Source organism: Oncorhynchus tshawytscha, linkage group LG30 (assembly GCF_018296145.1).
Source record: "Oncorhynchus tshawytscha isolate Ot180627B linkage group LG30, Otsh_v2.0, whole genome shotgun sequence".
Lineage (NCBI taxonomy): Eukaryota > Metazoa > Chordata > Actinopteri > Salmoniformes > Salmonidae > Oncorhynchus > Oncorhynchus tshawytscha.
This window is the reverse complement of record NC_056458.1, coordinates 920198-941933: the sequence shown is the minus strand read 5'-3', so window position 1 is coordinate 941933 and position 21736 is coordinate 920198. Positions and strand designations below refer to the sequence as shown.

General features: G+C 43.4%; 1 protein-coding gene across 3 annotated transcripts in view; it reads left to right on the top strand.

The window, feature by feature from the left end:
• The window catches only part of LOC112229031 (bifunctional heparan sulfate N-deacetylase/N-sulfotransferase 1), a 109835-nt gene extending 88745 nt beyond the window's left edge, over positions 1 to 21090 (top strand). For all 3 annotated transcript variants that reach the window (XM_024394912.2, XM_024394911.2, XM_024394913.2), the window contains 12 exons: positions 4067 to 4154; positions 4469 to 4623; positions 4823 to 5008; positions 7873 to 8001; positions 8214 to 8396; positions 9545 to 9641; positions 15319 to 15442; positions 16048 to 16222; positions 16539 to 16709; positions 16945 to 17054; positions 17612 to 17714; positions 18389 to 21090. In XM_024394912.2, the coding sequence (XP_024250680.1) occupies positions 4067 to 4154; positions 4469 to 4623; positions 4823 to 5008; positions 7873 to 8001; positions 8214 to 8396; positions 9545 to 9641; positions 15319 to 15442; positions 16048 to 16222; positions 16539 to 16709; positions 16945 to 17054; positions 17612 to 17714; positions 18389 to 18508 (1641 nt within the window). In that variant the 3' untranslated portion in view covers positions 18509 to 21090. The remainder of the gene's footprint in view (positions 1 to 4066; positions 4155 to 4468; positions 4624 to 4822; positions 5009 to 7872; positions 8002 to 8213; positions 8397 to 9544; positions 9642 to 15318; positions 15443 to 16047; positions 16223 to 16538; positions 16710 to 16944; positions 17055 to 17611; positions 17715 to 18388) is intronic.
• Positions 21091 to 21736: the final 646 nt, after the last annotated feature.

The window sequence follows — 21736 nt, the reverse complement described above, 5'->3', positions numbered from 1 at the left end:
TCTATGCGCTATCTCTTTTAAATTCAAGTCACGTTGATATTGACTTTATCATTTAAACCTAACCTATTACCTGACCCATCACCTTATGTCTTACCGCCCCATAGTGGCAAGACGTGACGTCTCCAAAAACACACACTATACAAGCCAAATGGCTCCGAGCCTCCCACGCATCCTTTCTGTCCCGAACACTGAAACGGAAACTAAATAATATGAAAACAGAAATGTTTTTTATAAAACTGAAACTAAATGAAAATGAGCAAATCGGTTCTGAAAACCAACTGAAGCTAAACTGAATTCCTCATAAAAATTCATGTAAAAAAATAAACACTTAACTATAATAAGCAGTGAGTCATTCAGGTGTTGGTGACAGAGGCAGAGCTGACCTTGAAAGGAGGGACACAGACAGTGAGACAACCAGGTGACTTTGGCATGGGCTCACTCACACATAGAGTTGTGCAAATGTGGCAGTGACCGAGGGGCACCAACATGTCTGTCCCCAGGGGGGGGCCTGTCTTGAGGACACAGGACAGGGGGACACAGCTGACCTGACTGCCATGGTTGTCCCTCCCTCACGCTGTCACTGTATGTCCCCTTCACAGCCAGAGAAGGATCAGAATGCAAGTGAGTGGAACAGAATGCATTTTATTGTTTTGCCATCCAATGTCTCTTTTGAAAGTGAAAGTAGAATAAGACTGTGAGACTGGAATCCATCCCATACAGCCTCCTCCCCAGTCAAACACTTATTTCAAACTGAAGGTCAGGAACTGCCCTCCAGTGTTTGTCCACATCTTTTTCTCTCCCTCTCCCTCCAACCCAGAGGACATCCTTTCTCCATCCAGCCTTTCTTAGCCGTCCAGGCTTTTTAACACCCCCTCCCTGCCACAGCAGCAGCAGCAGGGTGTGAAGCTCAGCTCAACCACTATCTTCGGCTTTACTTTGATGAGTCACTGTTCAAGGGGCGTCCGCAGACTGGCCCTACAGCATGAATATTTGATACAGACGCAGCTTTGCGTCTTTTGTGTTGTTTATCTCTCCTCTCGTATTCTTCGTCTGAGGCCCATTCCGGTGCAATGGACTGTTTTTCTGTGAAGGGGGGAATGAGGGAATGAAACACAAACACAATCAAAGCAGTGTTGTCTTGTCTGCCACCAGTGTTAAATGTGAATCAGGCTTTGAGCTGTGACAGAGAGCGGCTAAACCTAATGCAAAGTGAATGTGGACAGGGTAATGAAGTATAGAGGGATGATGAGACAGATGCTGGAGGCACAATAAACAACTCACATCAGTGTGTGTTTGTCAGAGAGGGAGGGAGAGTGCATTTGTCTGTCTGTGCCGGTGGGAAAATGTGTGGACTGAAATACTACTGCTAACTACAGTGCTTCTTGGAGTGACCGATAAAGAATGCATATGTGGTGGCCTGGGGTGGTCTAGTGATCTAAGTCACATGGAAGCTGTGACAAAAGGCAAAAGGCTCTTTCAGATCTCTCTCCTACTTTTCACCCCTATATCTCTCTGTCCAGTAAACATCCAAAATAGTTCATGTACAGTGCATTCGGAGAGTATTTAGTTTTTAGTTTTTTTTAATGTTACAGCCTTATTCTAAAATGGATTAAATAGTCTTTTCCCTCATCAATTTACACACAATACCCCAAAATGACAAAGCAAAAACTGAAATGACACATTTACATAAGTATTCAGACCCTTTACTCAGTACTTTGTTGAAGCACCTTTGGCAGTGATTACGGCCTCGTCTTCTTTTGTACAGTATGACGCAACTTGGCGCACCTGTATTTGAGGAGTTTCTCCCATTCTTCTCTGCAGATCCTCTCAAGCTCTGTCAGGTTGGATGGGGAGCGTCGCTGCACAGCTATTTTCAGGTCTCTCCAGAGATGTTCGATCAGGTTCAAGTCCGGGCTCTGGCTGGGCCACTCAAGGACATTCAGAGGCTTGTCCAGAAGCCACTCCTGCGTTGTCTTGGCTGTGTGCTTAGGATTGTTGTCCTGTTGGAAGGTGAACCATCGCCCCAGTCTGAGGTCCTGAGTGCTCTGAAGCAGGTTTTCATCAAGGATCTCTCTGTACTTTGCTCCGTTCATATTTCCCTCGATCCTGACTCATCTCCCAGTCCCTGCCTCTGAGAAAGATCCCCACAGTGTGATTCTGCCACCAGCATGCTTCACCGTAGGAATGGTGCCATGTTTCCTCCAGATGTGACGCTTGGCAATCAGGCTAAGGAGTTCAATCTTGGTTTCATCAAACCAGACAATATTGTTTCTCATGGTCTGAGTCCTTTAGGTGCCATTTGGCAAACTCCAAGTGGGCTGTCATGTGCTTTTTACTGAGGAGTGGCTTCCGTCTAGCCACTCTACCATCAAGGCCTGATTGATGGAGTGCTGCAGAGATGGTTGTCCTTCTGGAATGTTCTCCCATCTCCACAGAGGAACTCTGGAGCCCTGTCAGTGACCATTGGGTTCTTGGTCACCTCCCTGCAAACATTTAGAAAAACCTGTTTTTGTCATGATGGGGTATTGGGTGTAGATTGAGGGAAAAACATATTTGAACCATTTTGGAATAAGGCTGTAACAAAATGTGGATAAGGTCAAGGGTTCTGAATACTGATTTGGTGCATGTGTGTGTATGTGTAAACTCCTCTCACTGTCATCTGCGTTTATTTTCAGCAAACTTAACATGTAAATATTTGTAGGAGCATAACAAGATGAAATAACTGAGACATAAACTGAACAAGTTCCACAGACATGTGACTAAAAGAAATGGAATCATGTGTCCCTGAACAAAGGGGGGTCAAACTCAAAAGTAACAGTCAGTATCTGGTGTGGCCACCAGCTGCATTATGTACTACAGTGCATCTCCTCCTCATGGACTGCACCAGATTTGCCAGTTCTTGCTGTGAGATGTTACCCCACTCTTCCACCAAGGCACCTGCAAGTTCCCGGACATTTCTCGGGGGAATGGCCCTTGCCCTCACCCTCCGATCCAACAGGTCCCAGACGTGCTCAATGGGATTGAGATCCGGGCTCTTCGCTGGCCATGGAAGAACACTGACCTTCCTGTCCTGCAGGAAATCACCCACAGAATGAGCAGTATGGCTGGTGGCATTGTCATGCTGGAGGGTCATGTCAGGATGAGCCTGTTAACACAACATGCCATTGGAACACAGGAGTGATGGTTGCTGATAGTGGCCTCTGTACGCCTATGTAGATATTCCACAAAACATCAGCCGTTTCCAGCTACAATACTCAATTACAACATTAACAATGTCGACACTGTAATTTCTGATCAATTTGATGTTATACTTTTTTCACCCACCTGTAGCACGCGCTCCAGCAGGTATATCTCTCTGGTCACCCCCAAAACCAATTCTTCCTTTGGCCGCCTCTCCTTCCAGTTCTCTGCTGCCAATGACTGGAACGAACTGCAAAAATCTCTGAAATTGGAAACACTTATCTCCCTCACTAGCTTTAAGCACCAGCTGTCAGAGCAGATTACTGCACCTGTACATAACCCATCTATAATTTAGCCCAAACAACTACCTCTTTCCCTACTGTATTTATTTATTTATTTATTTTGCTCCTCCTCCATTTATTTTACCCCATTATTTTTATTTCTACTTTGCACATTCTTCCATTGCAAATCCACCATTCCAGTGTTTTACTTGCTATATTCTATTTACTTCGCCACCATGGCCTTTTTTTTGCCTTTACCTCCCTTATCTCACCTCATTTGCTCACATTGTATATAGACTTATTTTTCTACTGTATTATGGACTGTATGTTTGTTTTACTCCATGTGTAACTCTGTATTGTTGTATGTGTCGAACTGCTTTGCTTTATCTTGGCCAGGTCGCAATTGTAAATGAGAACTTGTTCTCAACTTGCCTACCTGGTTAAATAAAGGGGAAATAAAAAAAATGTAATGGACAAAATATGTGCTTTTCTTTCAAAAACAAGGACATTTCCAATTGACCCCAAACTTTTGAACGGCAGTGTGTATAATTTATGTAATGCATGTGAATGACTCCTAACAGTTATCCATGTCCCCTTCTGTCCAGGCCCTACTGGAGACCCAGAATTACCTCCGAACCGTCGTCCCCAACTTCACCTTCAACCTGGGCTTCTCTGGGAAGTTCTTCCATACTGGTGAGTGGACAGGCAGTTGGTTACCCACTGTGACTGTAAACCCAGGGCAGAGCTTATAATAGAATGTCTCACGACAGACAATCCAAGCCTCACATGTTCCAGAGCATACCATTGATCATGAGGTACATCACCAAGAAAATGTATAGATCGAATGTCAACAACGGGGAGAAAATGCACATTTTTATGCTTATTAATGAATCAACTTCCACATTTCATGGCGCTAATAGCTAGGTTTTCATCACCACCACACACCTATGCCTGCGTATGTGTAGACTAGACTAAACTCCCAGTCTCCCTCTGTCCCTATGCTCCAGGTACGGATGAGGAGGACCTGGGTGATGACCTGCTCCTCTACTATGGGAAAGAGTTCTGGTGGTTCCCCCACATGTGGAGCCACATGCAGCCCCACCTTTTCCACAACCAATCCGTGCTGGCCGAACAGATGCTGCTCAACAGGAGGTTTGCGCAGGTAGGTTGGGGTGGCCTCTGCAGTCTTTACACACACTCTATATATTCTACACACCGAGGGTTTTGTTATATTGATACTGGGAGATGGGTGGCTGTTAAAAAATGCATGTTACTGTTACGGTTGATTTTTTTAAAAGTAGAAAAATAGCATGGGTGAATTAAATGATAATGTGTTGAATCAACCGGTTCTCTCCGCCCAGGAGCATGGCATCCCCACCAACATGGGCTACGCTGTGGCTCCCCACCACTCTGGGGTGTACCCCGTCCACGTCCAGTTGTACGACGCTTGGAAGAAGGTGTGGGGCATCAAGGTAACCAGCACGGAGGAGTACCCCCACCTCAAACCTGCCCGCTTCAGACGAGGCTTCTACCACAGTGGCATCAGTGTAAGGACTCGGCCCAATCACCACCTATCCTAATTCTCTCGCTCTCTCTCCCTCTCTCCCTCTCTCGCTCTTTCACTCACTCACTCACTCACACTAGGTTCTATGTACAATGGGGCAAAAAAGTATTTCGTCAGCCACCAATTGTGCAAGTTCTCCCACTTAAAAAGATGAGAGAGGCCTGTAATTTTCATCATAGGTACACTTCAACTATGATAGACAAAATTAGGGGAAAAAATCCAGAAAATCACATTGTAGGATTTTTTATGAATTTATTTGCAAATTATGGTGGAAAATAAGTATTTGGTCAATAACAAAAGTTTATCTCAATACTTTGTTATATACACTTTGTTGGCAATGACAGAGGTCAAACGTTTTCTGTAAGTCTTCACAAGGTTTTCACACACTGTTGCTGGTATTTTGGCCCATTCCTCCATGCAGATCTCCTCTAGAGCAGTGATGTTTTGGGGCTGTTGCTGGGCAACACGGACTTTCAACTCCCTCCAACGATTTTCTATGGGGTTGAGATCTGGAGACTGGCTAGGCCACTCCAGGACCTTGAAATGCTTCTTGCGAAGCCACTCCTTCGTTGCCCGGGCGGTGTGTTTGGGATCATTGTCATGCTGAAAGACCCAGCCACATTTCATCTTCAATGCCCTAGCTGATGGAAGGAGGTTTTCACTCAAAATCTCACGATACATGGCCCCATTCATGCTTTCCTTTACATGGATCTGTCATCCTGGTCCCTTTGCAGAAAAACAGCCCCAAAGCATGATGTTTCCACCCCCATGCTTCACAGTAGGTATGGTGTTCTTTGGATGCAACTCAGCATTCTTTGTCCTCCAAACACGACGAGTTGAGTTTTTACCAAAAAGTTATATTTTGGTTTCATCTGACCATATGACATTCTCCCAATCTTCTTCTGGATCATCCAAATGCTCTCTAGGCTTTGTTACTTTGGTCCCAGCTCTCCGCAGGTCATTCACTAGGTCCCCCCGTGTGGTTCTGGGATTTTTGCTCACCGTTCTCACTGTAAGAACTTACAGGTCTGTGAGAGCCAGAAATCTAGCTTGTTTGTAGGTGACCAAATATTGACCACTTATTTTCCACCATAATTTGCAAATAAATTCATAAATTCTACAATGTGATTTTCTGGATTTTTTTTCTCATTTTTTCTGTCATAGCTGAAGTGTACCTATGATGAAAATTACAGGCCTCTCTCATCTTTTTAAGGGGGAGTACTTGCACAATTGGTGGCTGACTAAATATTTTTTTGCCCCACTGTATAAACTAGCTGTTCTTGAAATGATCTGTGTTGATATTTCAAAGAGTTGGTTTTGTGTTCCATAATTTAACGAGAAGTATTAAATTGAGGTTGTTTGATTCATTTAACTCTGGTTAGAGTTCGCCCAGTTATGTTTATCGATAAAATCTCTTGCTCCTGGTAAGTGCTTGATATTGAAAGGCATGTGCCTTTCAGAGGACAAAGCTTTGTTTTCGGTGTGTCTGAACATGTTTGGTGTATCTCGTGGTAACGGCGCTGAGGAGAGTGAAGGAAAGGGAAGACTCAGTCGTGCCGAAGTAGACGTGCTGCCACGCCGTGAGGCTGGCGTGGTCTATTCACTCCCCTTCTCCATCAGTGTTTTACCCCTCCCTCCCCTTCCCAGGAAATGAAGCGCGCTGACACAGACAGCCATGTGAATGATCATAATGGACATTGCTATGTTAAGCTCTCTCTACATGACAAATCTCACCGGCGATGACAGCCCCTGCCAAAATCAACAAAGACAACTGCTTGGCTTGTGACGAGAAAAGTTGTCGTTTTCAGACAAATGTAATATCGCTGTCCATGCCAATTTATTTACGGTGTCTCTACGAAGTGTCATTTTCTGTCCATATGCTTGGCATGGGTAAGATATTTACACTCAAATGTCTCATACATTTTAAAGCTGAAAGACATTTAGTATTTTCTTTATACACAATGTGTTTAGGATTTTAACTCTAATTCTGATCCCTGTTAAAGGCCCCTTTTCTAGCACCAGCAGTTTTCAGTTATTTATTCATTGTCTGGTAGAGGAGTGCGAGGATGTCACGGAGACGTTAATTCCGACCTCCACACGTCCCCGTGAAATATTCACTGGGTAGTTGGCAGAGACCCTCTGAGGTGTAAACCTAGATTTATTTATTTTTCTCTCCCTCTTCTTTCTTCCACTCCCTCTACCCCTTAATCAGCAGTCTGTGGCTCCCGTTAGCGCGGGGCCGTTAGCCGCTCTGTGTTTTCAAAAATCAGAGAGAGAGCGAGAGAGAGAAAAGCCTGGGAGCCTCAGTCTGCACATCCAGCCTTCCCTTCCTTTCCCTCCCTAAGCATTTCACTGCTGTTTTCGCTGCTATTTTTACCCACGGCCCCAGCTATGACAGGGCACTACTTGATACACCGTGCACCTTGGCTGAACAGACAGTGCGATGCTTTTTCAGGTCGTTCTGCTCCTGTGATTGTGTGCTCAGATGCGAACCGATTTGCTTGTTGTTGTGTTTTAACTATGTTAGGACAGAGACTTTGTGTTAGGATCGAGAAATGGGTTCGCTGACGGACTAAATTGAGCTACGTCATATTTCATTCTCCACAATGACAGTGTGACCACTCTAGTTTATTGGGATAATGATATTGAACCACCTGAGCTGGAAGTGTAGACAACCCAGAGGAATAAAGAGTGTCCTCAAGCATTTCTGACCGAGTGGCCATGTTTGGACTTTTGTGTATTTGATTAGTTATCCACTGGGTATCAGGGTCTGCTTCTATTAGTACACTCCCCACTGTGCAGATGTGTTGCTATGCAATATTGATTGTGTGTGTTAATGCACTGCAGGTGCTGCCCAGGCAGACGTGTGGCCTGTTCACTCACACCATCTTCTACAACGAGTATCCTGGAGGACCCAAGGAGCTGGACAAACTCATCAGTGGAGGAGAGCTCTTCCTCACGGTGCTCCTCAACCCGGTGAGACCAGACACACCTCCACCACTAGCATCAGGAGTTGAATGCATTTCGCCATCACGGATTGTGCTGTTTTGAGAAACGTTTTATTTATTTTGTTCCCCCCTTTTTTTGAAATGCATTTTGTGCCAGGGTAGTTGGAGACGACAGTGCGTTGCGTGGTCTTTTTTTCCCTCTGAATGTCGTTCTGTTTTTTTTTCATTCCATCCTCACAGATCAGCATCTTTATGACCCACCTGTCCAACTACGGGAACGACCGTCTGGGTCTGTACACCTTTAGGAACCTGGTGAAGTTCCTCCAGACATGGACCAACCTGCGGCTGCAGACCCTGGCGCCTGTGCAGCTGGCCCAGCGCTACTTCCAGATCTTCCCCGAGGAGAGGGACCCCATCTGGCAGGTGTGTGTGTGTGTTTGTGTGAGAGGCCATGAGAGCTGTGGGGTCACTGGGTGTTTGGAACTCGGGACTATCATAAACCAGGCTGTCATTTAAGAGAAGGCTAGATAGAAGAGATGTTGCCTTCTGACTCCATTGCGTCATACAGTGCAAATCTTATTTTGGTAGGTACAGCTTAGGAGAGGCTGGCTCTTTGAACTGTGGTCTTGTGGTGCTCCTGCTTCCACAGTATCACTCTCTGACACCGTTTCCCATCAATGCAGAGAGAAGACAGGTTTCCTTCCCGAAGAGGTCCAAGTGCCATCTTGGCAGTTGCTCACACTGACTGTCAATATTGAGTTCTCACAAAGTGGAGAGGTTAATGTGTGCCGGCCGGCTCCCTTTGAAGTTTGGAGCAAACTTGTGCCTGCCTGGGTCCATAGGCTTCTTCATCACAGCACCGTGTTAAGTGTCCTGGGATTAATGTGATATCCTGGTCACCTCATTACCCATCAGGCAGATGTCAGTGGGGACTGAAGGGAAGGAGGCAGGTAGATTGAAGGCAGTTGGCGTCCGCTTGACATGCAGATTGACCCCGAGGCACATGAAGATGCTCGCCTCGCAGGGCGGCTCTGAACTATTTTCCACACAGATCCACTGAAGGCTACTTACCGCTCAGGAAGACCAATGAAAAGGCAGCCTGCCTGATACTGACTACGGGTTCTCTCCCAAGTCCTTCTTGTACAAGCGTAATTGATCAAGGGGTGAATCAGTAACCAAAGGTTTGAGTCCGCTCCCTCAAACCTCTGTTGGACTAGACTGGTTGGGTTCATTTGAGAGGAATTAAAAGCTACATGTCCTCCGATAGGCATCGTTGGTTCCACAGGGTGGATACGGTTGCCTGTAACCATTGTGCCGCATGTTTGTACACCCCCTCACTGCTTTCTTGGTTGGCTTTAATCACCTGGCTAGGTCAGTGGTGGACTTTAATTACAAACAGACTGCCGCTAGTATGATGTGAAGAGAGAGTGTGTGTGTGTGTGTGTGTGTGTGTGTGTGTGTGTGTGTGTGTGTGTGTGTGTGTGTGTGTGTCACATCCATGGCAATTTATCCTGAGGCACCTTACCGTTTACTGAACTGAACTTCCAGGTGAACTAACTCTGTCACTACAGGACCCCTGTGAGGACAAAAGGCACAAAGACATTTGGTCCAAAGAGAAGACGTGCGACCGATTCCCGAAGTTGCTCATCATTGGACCACAGAAGACAGGTGAGCAGTAAACAACAGATATTGTTTTTGTACAATATGATATCTCATGAGGCACTGCATCGCTGTGCCTGAGGCGTCACTACGGACACTACAGGTTTGATCCCGGGTTGTGTTTACAACCGGCCGCGACCGGCGAGTCCCATAGAGTGGCGCAAAATTGACCCACTGTCGTCCAGGTTATAGGATGGTTTGTCTGGGGGGGGGCTTTACTTGGCTCTTCGTGCTCTTGCGTCTCTTTGTGGCGGGCCGGGCGCCTGCAGGCTGACTTCGATTGTCAGTTGAACTGCGTTTCCTCAGACACGTTGGTGCGGCTGGCTTCCAGGTTAAGCTGGCGGGTGTTAAGAAGCACAGTCTGGCGGGTCATGGACATATGATTTGAAGGTGGAAGTTTACATGCACTTAGGTTGGAGTCATTAAAACGAGTTTTTCAACAACTCCACAAATTTCTTGTTAACAAACTATAGTTTTGGCAAGTCGGTTAGGACATCTACTTTGTGCATGACACAAGTCATTTTTCACTTATAATTCCAACAATTGTTTACAGACAGATTATTTCACTTTATAATTCACTGTCATTTGAGTCACAATTCCAGTGGGTTAAAATTAAAAGAAATCAGTTTCTGGTTCACATACACTAAGTTGAATGCCTTTAAACAGCTAAAACCGGAAAATTCCAGAAAATTATGTCATGGCTTTATAAGACTTCTGTGTTTGGAGGAAGGAAAAAGGGGGGGCTTGCAACCTAAGAACACCATCCCAACCGTGGATATATTGAAGCAACATCTCAAAACATCAGTCAGGAAGTTAACCTCTTGCGACGGAGCAATCCCGGATCCGGGATCGTAATCATAGCCTCAAATGCATTAGCATAACGCAGCGGACATAAATACCCCTAGAAACTTTTCCTATTCATGAAAATCACAAATTAAATGAAATAAATATATTGAAACACATGCTTAGCCTTTTGTTAACAACACTGTCATCTCAGATTTTCAAAATATGCGTTACAGCCAATGCTAGACAAACATTTGTGTAATTTATCATGGCATAATGCTATGCTAGCTCTGCTGGCAGCAGGCAACATTTTCACGAAAATAAGAAAAGCAACCAAATTAAATAATTTACCTTTGAAGAACTTCAGATGCTTTCACTCAGGAGACTCTCAGTTAGATAGCAAATGTTCCTTTTTTCCAAAAATATTATTTTTGTAGGCGAAATAGCTCCCGTTTGTTCATCATGCTTGGCTGAGAAATCGACCGGAAAATGCTACCACTTCAAAATTAACTCCATATTATCGACAGAAACGCGGCAAACGTTGTTTAGGATCCATCCTCAAGGTGTTTTTAACATATCTATTCGATAATATATCCGTCGAGGCAATTGGTTTCTCATAAGAAGCAATTGGGAAAATGGCTACCTCCAGTATTTACGCAAGATTTTCTGCGGGAGACACCATGTGACCCTTGCTTTATATGGTCCCTTATGGCTATTCTTCAATGGAAATGCGTAAAAAGACGTCAACAATGCTGTAGACACCTTGGGGAATATGTGGAAAACGTAAGCTCATTCGTAGCTCATTCACAGCCATATAAGGAGTCATTGGCATGAGGCGGTTTCAAAAAATGCGGCACTTCCTGGTTGGATTTTTATCTGGGTTTCGCCTGTAACATCAGTTCTGTGGCACTCACAGACAATATCTTTGCAGTTTTGGAAACGTCAGTGTTTTCTTTCCAAAGCTGTCAATTATATACATAGTCGAGCATCTTTTCGTGACAAAATATCTTGTTTAATTAAAACGGGAACATTTTTCATCCAAAAATTAAAATAGCGCCCCCTAACACCAAGAGGTTTTAAAGCTTGGTCGTAAATGGTTCTTCCAAATTGTCCAAATGTACAATGAACCCAATCATACTTCCAAAGTTGTGGCAAAATGGCTTAAATTTGTTGGCAGAACTGAAAAAGCGTGCTCGAGCAAGGAGGCTTACATACCTGACTCAGTTACACCAGCTCTGTCAGGAGGAATGGGCCAAAATTCACTCAACTTATTGTGGGAAGCTTGTGGAAGGCTGCCCGTAACGTTTGACCCAAGTTAAACAATTTAAAGGCAATGTTACCAAATACTAATTTAGTGTATGTAAACATCTGACCCACTAGGAATGTGATGAAAGAAATAAAAGCTGAAATGAATCATTTCCTCTACTATTATTCTGATTTCACATTCTTAAAATAAAGTGATGATCCTAACTGACCTAAGTCAGGGAATTTTTACTAGGATTAAATGTCAGGAATTGTGAAAAACTGAGTTTAATTGTATTTGGCTAAGGTGTATGTAAACTTCTGACTTCAACTGTGTGTGTGTGTGTGTGTGTGTGTGTGTGTGTGTGTGTGTGTGTGTGTGTGTATATATGTGTATAAGAAGCCTTCGTCATCCCCCAGAGGTAGAGCGGAAATGCACATTTAGGTTCTATGACAGGAAATTACATTGAAATAGTGGCAGCAATTTCCTCTGGGGTAGTCTTTTAACATTCAGGTAACTTTCAAAATAAATTGAACACCAACATAGTGTCTTAATAGGGCGTTGGGCCACCACGAGCCGCCTGAACAACTTCAATGCATCTTGGCATAGAATCTACAAGTGTCAAACTCTATTGGAGGGATGCGACACCATTCTTCCGTGAGAAATTCCATCACTTGGTGTTTAGTTGATGGTGGGGGAAAACACTGTCTCAGGCACTGCTCCAGAATCTTCCATAATTGTTCAATTAGGTTAAGATCTGGTGACTGAGAAACAAACACCATTTAAACCCCCTATACTCCTTTGAGACCCCTCTTTCAAAGTCACTGAGATCTTCTATTCTAGCCATGGTAGCCAAAATAATGGGCAACTGGGCATTTTTATACATGACCTTAAGCATGATTGGATGTTAGTTTCTCAATTAACTCAGGAACCACACCTGTGTGGAATCACCTGCTTTCAATATACTTTGTATCCCCCATTTACTCAAGTGTTTCCTTTATTTTGGCAGTTACCTGTACATCCAGAGACATGACCTGAGCTCGTTCCAGGTGCAGCTGGGGGTTATAGATAATGTACTGTGTCTCAGATAGTCTACTCTACACACCACTAGGGTATGGCTAACTGTACTAGATCCACTGCACCAGGAGGACAAGCGCTTCTCTGCCTGGCATGGAACAGCCTTGAACCTCTGTTTATTGACAGCAAGGAGAGAAGGGATGGATAATTGGCATCTGGGCAGTCATTTACGGAGTGTCACACACTTTATTTAATTTATAGGATCACCACAGAGGCAGTCAAGCAGTCAGTCATTGGGTTTTATTGTAACCTTGACTGCTTCCCACTAAATGGGAATTTCAGGTTTAGTGCGTAGCCTAATTAAACTTCTTAAAGATGTCCTAAGGGAGCGATAGCCCTCCTGAGACTGCTGTAAAATGACAATGTTAATCTTTTCAATAAAAACGGATTAGGGGGCTGGGTCTGAGAGTAAATTTACACATTTCACCATTGTAATTACCAAACTGCACCAGCATTCACTATAGTCTCATCAGCCATCTTGTCTGTCAACTTTACATCCACCACTCCTCTTTACCTGGCACTTTATCTCTTACTTAGTTGAGTGTTTTGGGCTCTCAGCCTCTAGGTAGACCTGTTGCTATTTAAAGCTATAGCACATTTCAGATGGGTAGTAAATAGCCCCTTGTAAGAACCAGAAATATATCCAATTTTTTAGCATTTACCAGTGGTGGAAAAAGTGCAGAATTATCACACTTAAGTCAAAGTAAAGATACCTTTAATAGAAAATGACTCAAGTAAAAAGTGAAAGTCACCCAGTAAAATATTACTTGAGTAAGACTAAAATGATTTGGTTTTAAATATACTTAAGTATCAAAAGTGAATGGAATTGCTCAGATGTACTTAAGTATCAAAAGTATAAACCATTTCAAATTCCTTATTAAGCAAAACAGACAGAATAAAATTTTTAAAAAATAATTAAATTGACAGACAGCCAGGGGCACACTCCAACACTCAGACATAATTTACAAACTAAGCATTTGTTTTTAGTGAGTCCGTCAGATCAGAGGCAGTAGGGATGACCAGGGATGTTCTCATAAATTGGACCATTTTCCTGTCAAAATGTAACGAGTACTTTTGGGTGTCAGGGCAAATGTATGGAGTAAAAAGTACATTATTGTCTTTAGGAATGTAGTGAAGTAAAAGTTGTCAAATATAAAAAGTAAATTACAGATACCCTCAAATGTCTTAAGTAGTCCTTTAACGTAGTTTTACTTAAATACTTTACACCCCTGGCATTTACAATTCCTTCAGAAATATTCACCCCCTTGATTTTTCCCCCACATTTTCTTGAGTTACAGCCTAAATTGAACATGTATTAAATGGAGATGTTGTGTCACTGATCTAGGCACAATACCCCATAATGACATCACAATACCCCATAATGACATCACAATACCCCATAATGACATCACAATACCCCATAATGTCATCACAATACCCCATAATGTCATCACAATACCCCATAATGTCATCACAATACCCCATAATGTCAAAGTGGAATAATGTTTGTAGAACTTTTTGGAAATCAATCAAAAAGAAATCATCTAAAATCTCTTGAGTCGGTAAGTATTCAACCCCTTCATAAGTTCAGGAGTAAAAATGTGCTCAACAAATCACAAGTTGTATTGACCCTGTGTTCAATAATTGTGGTTAACCTGCTTTTTAAATGACTAGCTAATCTCTACCCCACATATACAATTATCTGTAAGGTCCCTCAATTGAGTAGTGAATTTCAACCACAAAGACAAAGGAGGTTTTTTAATGCCTCGTAAAGAAATGCACCAATTGGTAGATGGGTAAAAAAAAATAGACAATATCCCTTTGAGCATGGTTATTAATTAGGCTTTGGATGGTGTATCAATACACCCAGTCACTACTACTAAGTCTATTGCCAAAGAGGAAGGAAACCACTCAGGGTTTCCAGTCAATTACAGAGTTTAATGGCTGTGATGGGAGAAAACGGAGGATGGATCAACAACATTGTAATTACTCCACAATACTAAGTTAACTGACAAGAGTAAAAAGAGGGAAGCCTGTACAGAATAAAATATTCCAACAAAAGCAAAAGGTCGCGCTACAAAGTATTAACTTAAGGGGGCTGAATAATTTTGCACGCCCAATTTTTCAGTTTTTGATTTGTTAAAAAAGTTTGAAATATCCAATAAATGTCGTTCCACTTCATGATTGTGTCCCACTTGTTGTTGATTCTTCACAAAAAATACAGTTTTATATCTTTATGTTTGAAGCCTGAAATGTGGCAAAAGGTCGCAAAGTTCAAGGGGGCCGAATACTTTCGCAAGGCACTGTATATTAGTGTTCTATTTTTCATGCTTAATACATGTAAGAATTGTTCTTCCACTTTGACATTATAGAGTATTTTGTGTAGATCGCTGACCAAAAAATGATAATTAAATATATTTTATCCCACATTGTAACACAACAACATTTGGAAAAACTGAAGTGGTGCGAATACTTTCTGAAGGCACTATGTCTAATATCTAACATATATTTACATTGCCTAATAGTATCTATATTGGATATTTGTATCAGCAATACTCATGAAAACTGCTGGTCTTTGTGCAGGCACCACAGCCCTGTATCTGTTCCTAGGGATGCATCCTGATTTGACCAGTAACTACCCCAGCAAGGAGACCTTTGAGGAAATCCAATTCTTCAACGGCCACAACTACCACAGAGGCATCGACTGGTACGTGACTTCCCTTGTTCTACTTCATCATTTTCATTGCCGCCACTACGCCACTAATTCCTCTTCTCCAAGACATTTCCAACATTCCTGGTTGTGTTTTGGGGGCAGCATGTTAGAATGGAAAGAGAAATGGCTAATGTTAACCCGCCATGCTTTTCATACTGTATTAAACCAACTGTTTTGAGACATGTTCCAGTTAGTATTTTTGGCTTTAGAGGAATGTTTCATCCTTCGAAGGGAGAGGCTTTGGTTCATCCCCCTCTGAGCTCAATCATTGATTAACAGAAAGCAGACCATTGTATTAATGTGTGGTGGGCTCGGTTGTGGAAAATTGGTCTCTTTCTACGACTGGTTTTTGCCGGTTCAGTCATATGTTTTATCCAGAACATTTAATAATTTTCATAGTTATTGATGACAAATAAAACTAGGATGTTGCTATTTGTTATATGGACAAGAATGACGTTGTTTATCTTTAATCATTCTGATCCTTTTTGTCAAGCAATTGTTGTTGTTGTACTTTAAATGGTGATAATGAATTGTCTTTTGGTGACAGATTCATCTAATCCGGTTCAAACTGCTCTGTCTGTTTGTCCTCGCTGGAACAGGTACATGGAGTACTTTCCCCTACCCTCCAACACCAGCTCAGACTACTACTTTGAGAAGAGCGCCAACTACTTTGACTCAGAGGTGGCTGCACGCCGGGCTGCCGCCCTCCTGCCCAAGGCCAAAATCATCACCATCCTCATCAACCCTGCAGACAGGGCCTACTCATGGTACCAGGTGAGCCTCCCTCCCAGAGAAAAAAACACTTCCCATCGTTCCATTTCCAACACCAAACTCTATTATAGGGATAGCAATTGGGTGAAATGCTGTGGGTGGCTTGAGGGTAGCTTTACTCCTTTTCCAGGTCAGCCGCATTGCTGATTTCCCTTGAGCTTGCAAATAAAGTATCTAATATCCTGGTATAGAAATAGGTGATGTACCGGTTTGTAGGAGTGTGAAATGAGTTGGAATGCCCTCTGCAAGGACACAGCACTCTGGAGGAATCTGGCAAGGTGGGCTGACTGTGACGTCATATCTGTCTGTTCTGTCCCAGCACCAACGTGCCCATGGTGACTCAGTCGCCCTGAAGTATACTTTCCATGACGTCATCACTGCTGGCCGCAATGCCCCCATCAAGCTGCGGGTGCTCCAGAACCGCTGTCTGGTACCGGGCTGGTACGCCACCCATCTGGGCCGCTGGCTCAACCACTACCACCTCAGCCAGGTATGTTTGGTCATCTGGGTCCCAGGTGTGCATGCTTATACTCATGTGTGTTTTACAGTGATTGTGCATAAGCATGTGCTTAAATGGAAACCAACGTTTATTCAGTCTGTATATACTACGTGAACATGGTTAGTACAGTGTGCGTGCGTTTGTGCGTGTGTGTATAGGCTGTTGTCGGTGTTGACCGCTCACCTAGTCTATCTGACCTACTGTGCTGTTGTGACTGGTTCTTCAGATTCTGGTTCTGGACGGTCAGGTGCTGAGAACGGAGCCTTTTGCTTTGATGGACAAGATCCAGAAGTTCCTTGGGCTGACGAACACACTGAACTACCACAAGATCCTAGCGTGAGTGTCTTATTTGGGCTTCGAAACCACTGTAGACCCACTTGCTGGAGCCAACACATGGCAAATGAAGGCTTTTGTTTCCCTAACCGTTGTGGAATATAACATTATGCTTATTAATGCATTGAGCTGGCCAACACCCGTGTGGTTGTGCAGGAGCCTATCTTTCCTGTTTAGAGCAGAGGTGCTTGCTTTGTAAACAGCTTTGATGTGATTTTTCAGAATGTTCCCTTCTGGAGGGATTACCATCGCTTTGACATGTCTCTGCCAACCTATTCCCTTTCTTCTGCCTCCCCCTGGTCTCCAGCCCCCCCCCATCTCTGTTTCTGCCTCTGATGCTTGACCACATAATCACTCAGCCATCCTTGTAAACAGCCACATCTGTCAGCCACATCCTCTGTAGACAATGGATATGCTTTGTCCCGCATCTCTTCTCTAAACACGAAGAGCCGCAAACCATCTGTTCAGGATTGTTCCCTTTTTGATTAGGTTGGGAATTTATTTTCATCATTTTTGACTGGCCCTCCTCTGTTTTATGGTTCTGTGTTCCTCTGTTCTAGGTTTGATCCCAAAAAAGGGTTCTGGTGCCAGTTGTTAGATGGGGGGAAGACCAAATGCTTGGGCAAGAGTAAAGGACGGCGATACCCCGAGATGGACACAGATGTAAGTTATGAACCTTTCCCTCAAGATAAGTGGATTAAATTATTCCACACTTATTTCACTTTTGTCACCTTGAAAAGCAAGTATTTTTAGATGTTATAGAAGAAAAAAAGATGTATTTCCTACAGTCAGTGCTGCTTTATCATTGCATGTCTGTGACAGACTCCTTTCAGGCTGGGTTTGGAAAGCCACCAGATCGGGCAGAGTGTCTAATGAGCAGACATAGAGTGGAGTTGTGAGGGGGGGCAGGGTGGGCAGTGGGCACAGCTCAGGTCCTTGAAGTTACCTTGACTGTTTTGGCACAGACACCTCGGAGGTAATTAGCTGGGTAATGGCGGGTGATTTTTCTCTCTCTGCTGCAGTCAGAATGGCAGGGCTCATGAGACTCACAGAGCTGCAGTGCCCGCTGCCTGAGTTGCTCAGTATCTGGGCAAAAAATCTCTGCACACTAAGTTAACTACAGATCATAGACAATGTAATGTGGTATTGTTCCCTGTGCATAAAAGTTAGATTTTCATGATAACATTTTAATATTTTTATATAATTTGAACACCACCTAAATGGGCAATTACTGTATCCAGGGTGGGAACTATAAATGATGTATTGGTCTATTCAAATTTTTTCTTGTAACTATATGACCCTATATTTGACTGACTCTCTCTCTCGTCCTGTGGCAGTCTCGCGCCTTCCTTAGGGAGCATTACAGGGACCACAACATAGAGCTGTCCAAGCTGCTCTATAAGATGGGCCAGCCTCTGCCCAGCTGGCTCAGGGAGGAGCTGATCCACACCAGGTAGCCTCAGCATGGCCAGGGACACAAGGACAGAGACGCCACCCCAGCCTGCTCACACATAGGGGGTGCACTCTCCCCTCCGCTCCAGCCAGCCAGCGCCACGCAGGGTGACCAGGAGCTGAGGAAGCGGGAGAGACACAGCAGGCCCTCCATGCCCACTCAACCCAGTGGCCCCCAACGACCCCAGTTTGGGGTGTGGGCCTCCAGAAGGGAAAGAGGCAGGGGTGAAGGAGAGACATGAACTGTGTTTAGGATTGCTCTATTTCTTTCTCCGAAAGAATGACAAAGTGCCCGTCTTGACCATGGGCACATGCACACAGCAACGCTGGGGCAAAGCGAGAGGAGGGAGGGATCAAAGAGATGTATCATTTCCTCAAGGAGAACCAATGTTATTATTCGGTCTCACACAGACAGGCAGACACACTCACTCTCTGTGTGCTCTGCAGAGGGCGGAGAAAGACTTTGTTTCTCTGTGCCAGTAAAGTAAAAATACACTAGCCAATAATGGATCTTCAAGTGCCGGAGTGGATTGTTAATTTGAAAGTATTTCTGAATTTCTATTTGAATCATTAACACTCATATACTGCTGGATGTCTGTATTTCTTTCCGAGCTGTTATGGTTGCACAATGCATCTTTCGAGCATTGTATGTTCCTTTCAACTGTCCCATGTTTTTAATCTGTGTTCATCTGAAAACATAACTGGAGTCCACGAATTGCTCCCACAGACCACACTGATACTTGACCTTTATCAAGTCAAATCACCTCTGGGTCTCTAAGACCTTCAATTGAATGAATCCACAGTACAGTGGGATTAAAAAAGTGAAAACTGTAATATTTCCAAATGAGACCAGCTTGCTTTGTTTTGGTCAGTGGAACGTTGTCCTTGGTCGGAACTGCCTTAATAATTAAATATTGAAAACCCATTCCTAAATACAGCTGGACCCTACCATGTCTGTAGAGTACACTACAAACTGAACGTAAATGTGACATGAAAAATGTAGCTGCATGTTTTAAAGGCCTTAAAGTGGATTTTGCAATTTCACTCCAAGGAGACGGTTATCCTCGTCGCCATCCAACTTGTTACTGTACCAAGCACGTCTTTTGATTTTCCGCTAATAGAGCAGGATGTTGATTCCATGGTCTTTCCCAACTCAACTGACTCGAGCTCAATCACTTCCCTATTCATTCTGTCATTTGATTTGTTACTCCTTTTGTGCCTGTACAATAGGTGAGTGCAGAATAGAAGGATATCTTTTGATCGGCTCCAATGGGGGAAGGATACTGGTACCCCTAGCCCTTGTCTCCTAGTTTCCAGATGCAGACAACACGGTCTTCCCCTCCACTTGGAATGGCTTTGCCACATGTTGTGGTCAAACCAACACACCCGGGGAGCGTAGGTCACAGCAACATATCTCTAGCTCTGCAGCGGTTGATGTAGTATGCCCTTTGAACCCAAGCCCACTGGATCAGTTGGTCGTGTAAATGGCGGCCTGTAAGAAGTGGTCCTTATCCTTGTTGGATGGCTCTTAAAGGTTCACACTGTCCCACGTCATCCTCGGACGTTGTTCATCAACGCAGCGTATAGTCCTAGCCCACTTTCATAGTGTCCAATCAGGTGTGTTCTGCAAAGACTTTGGGAAAATTAAGAGGTGAAATTGGATTTGAAGCTGCAAATTCAAGACTGTTAAACCCACCCTCTGGAGGAGCTGGGGTGTTCTATACAGGAGACATTGAGAGCCTTTTCTTTTCTCAGTTTATTAGTCAAGGTTATAGGAATGTAAACTCACTTCATTTTGTCTCCTGTCAGTTGCTATGGATGCATATGCGAATAATATGAACATAATCTGGGAGGTTAATGTTTCTTTGTTGTATTACAATCCGGTATGTACAAATACATGATCTACTCTGAATCCATGCTCTCCTAGAAGCACAGTATTTATTTCTCAACAAGGTGTAAGAAGAAGGTTTTGGGACAACTTTCCTGTTAAAGAGAACCGTCCTTGTTTGTGTGAGGGATTTTGCAGTGCTCCAGAATACGAGGGTCCATTTAGCATTTTGTATTACTTGGGCCCTTGTAAAGAAGTGTGGTCTTATGGGTCCATTCTAGATTAATTGTATTTAAAGTACCAAATCATGCACCTTGTGTGGTGACACACCACGCATGCACAAATGCTGCTCTCATTTCAATTTGTTCAAGGAACTGTAATATAGTCACAAATCCTTTGTTTTGTAATTTCCTTTTGCTTTTGAGCTGTTTTACAATGCAATATAAAGTACAAGTGTTCTGGTTCAGAGTATCAGGGAGGGTGTTGTGTTGTTTGAGCCTAGAAACTACGGTCAGGAGATGGGCCGAGCGAGTTCCCATGTCTGGGCAGTTCCTTCTTTACCCCACTCACTCAGCAGGAGTCCCAGTGAATTTCACTCTGTATGATAATGTTGGACATTGAGTAGTGATCATTAACTATAAGGAAATGATAATCATCTGGACTGTACAATCAACCAATTGTTGTTAATGTTTTTTATTGTTTGTAGCTAATATTTTTGTGATTTTTAATTTACAAATAAAGAAACCACTGTCTTTTAAACTTTTTTCATGCATTTTTATTTGACATGTAGTTGATGACGATCTCTTGGAATATGTAATGTGATAAAAGCAGGACAGGGACCCAACCTGAAAACTGTGTAAGCCAATGTGGCACATAAACGAGGTTTCATCCAACTGGCGACAGATTTTCATGCGAATATTCTAAAAAATCACCAAGAAAATATCCGCATTTTCGCTCCAAACGGATTTGTTGCGGATAAAAATCGGTGCGTGATGACAGTGCAGAAATGTATTTTTTTTTTTCCCTTAAATGTTCATGTACCGAATAATAAAAGTTCAATGTGTTTCCGTCGCATTTTAAATTTTACCGAGTTATGCATTAAATAGCAAATACAGATACTCTGGCCCTGGCATTTTAACTCTAGCCAACGGCACGCAGATACAGTCCGGGTAGGCTTGTTTATGGATAAGAGCGAGAATAGTTTTATTTGTCAAACGGCAGGCAAGCATCAATCATGTCACCAGAATGAGACCCTCGATATATTTGGGAAAGGAGCATCAAGATAATCGTGCACTTACACCACCCTGTGAAGTTCATAACTTCATCTGTAGCCTAATAAACTGCATGGTGTCTGTCCTGAGTCGTATTGGGAGGACCACACACCATATCATCGCGTTGACTCCAA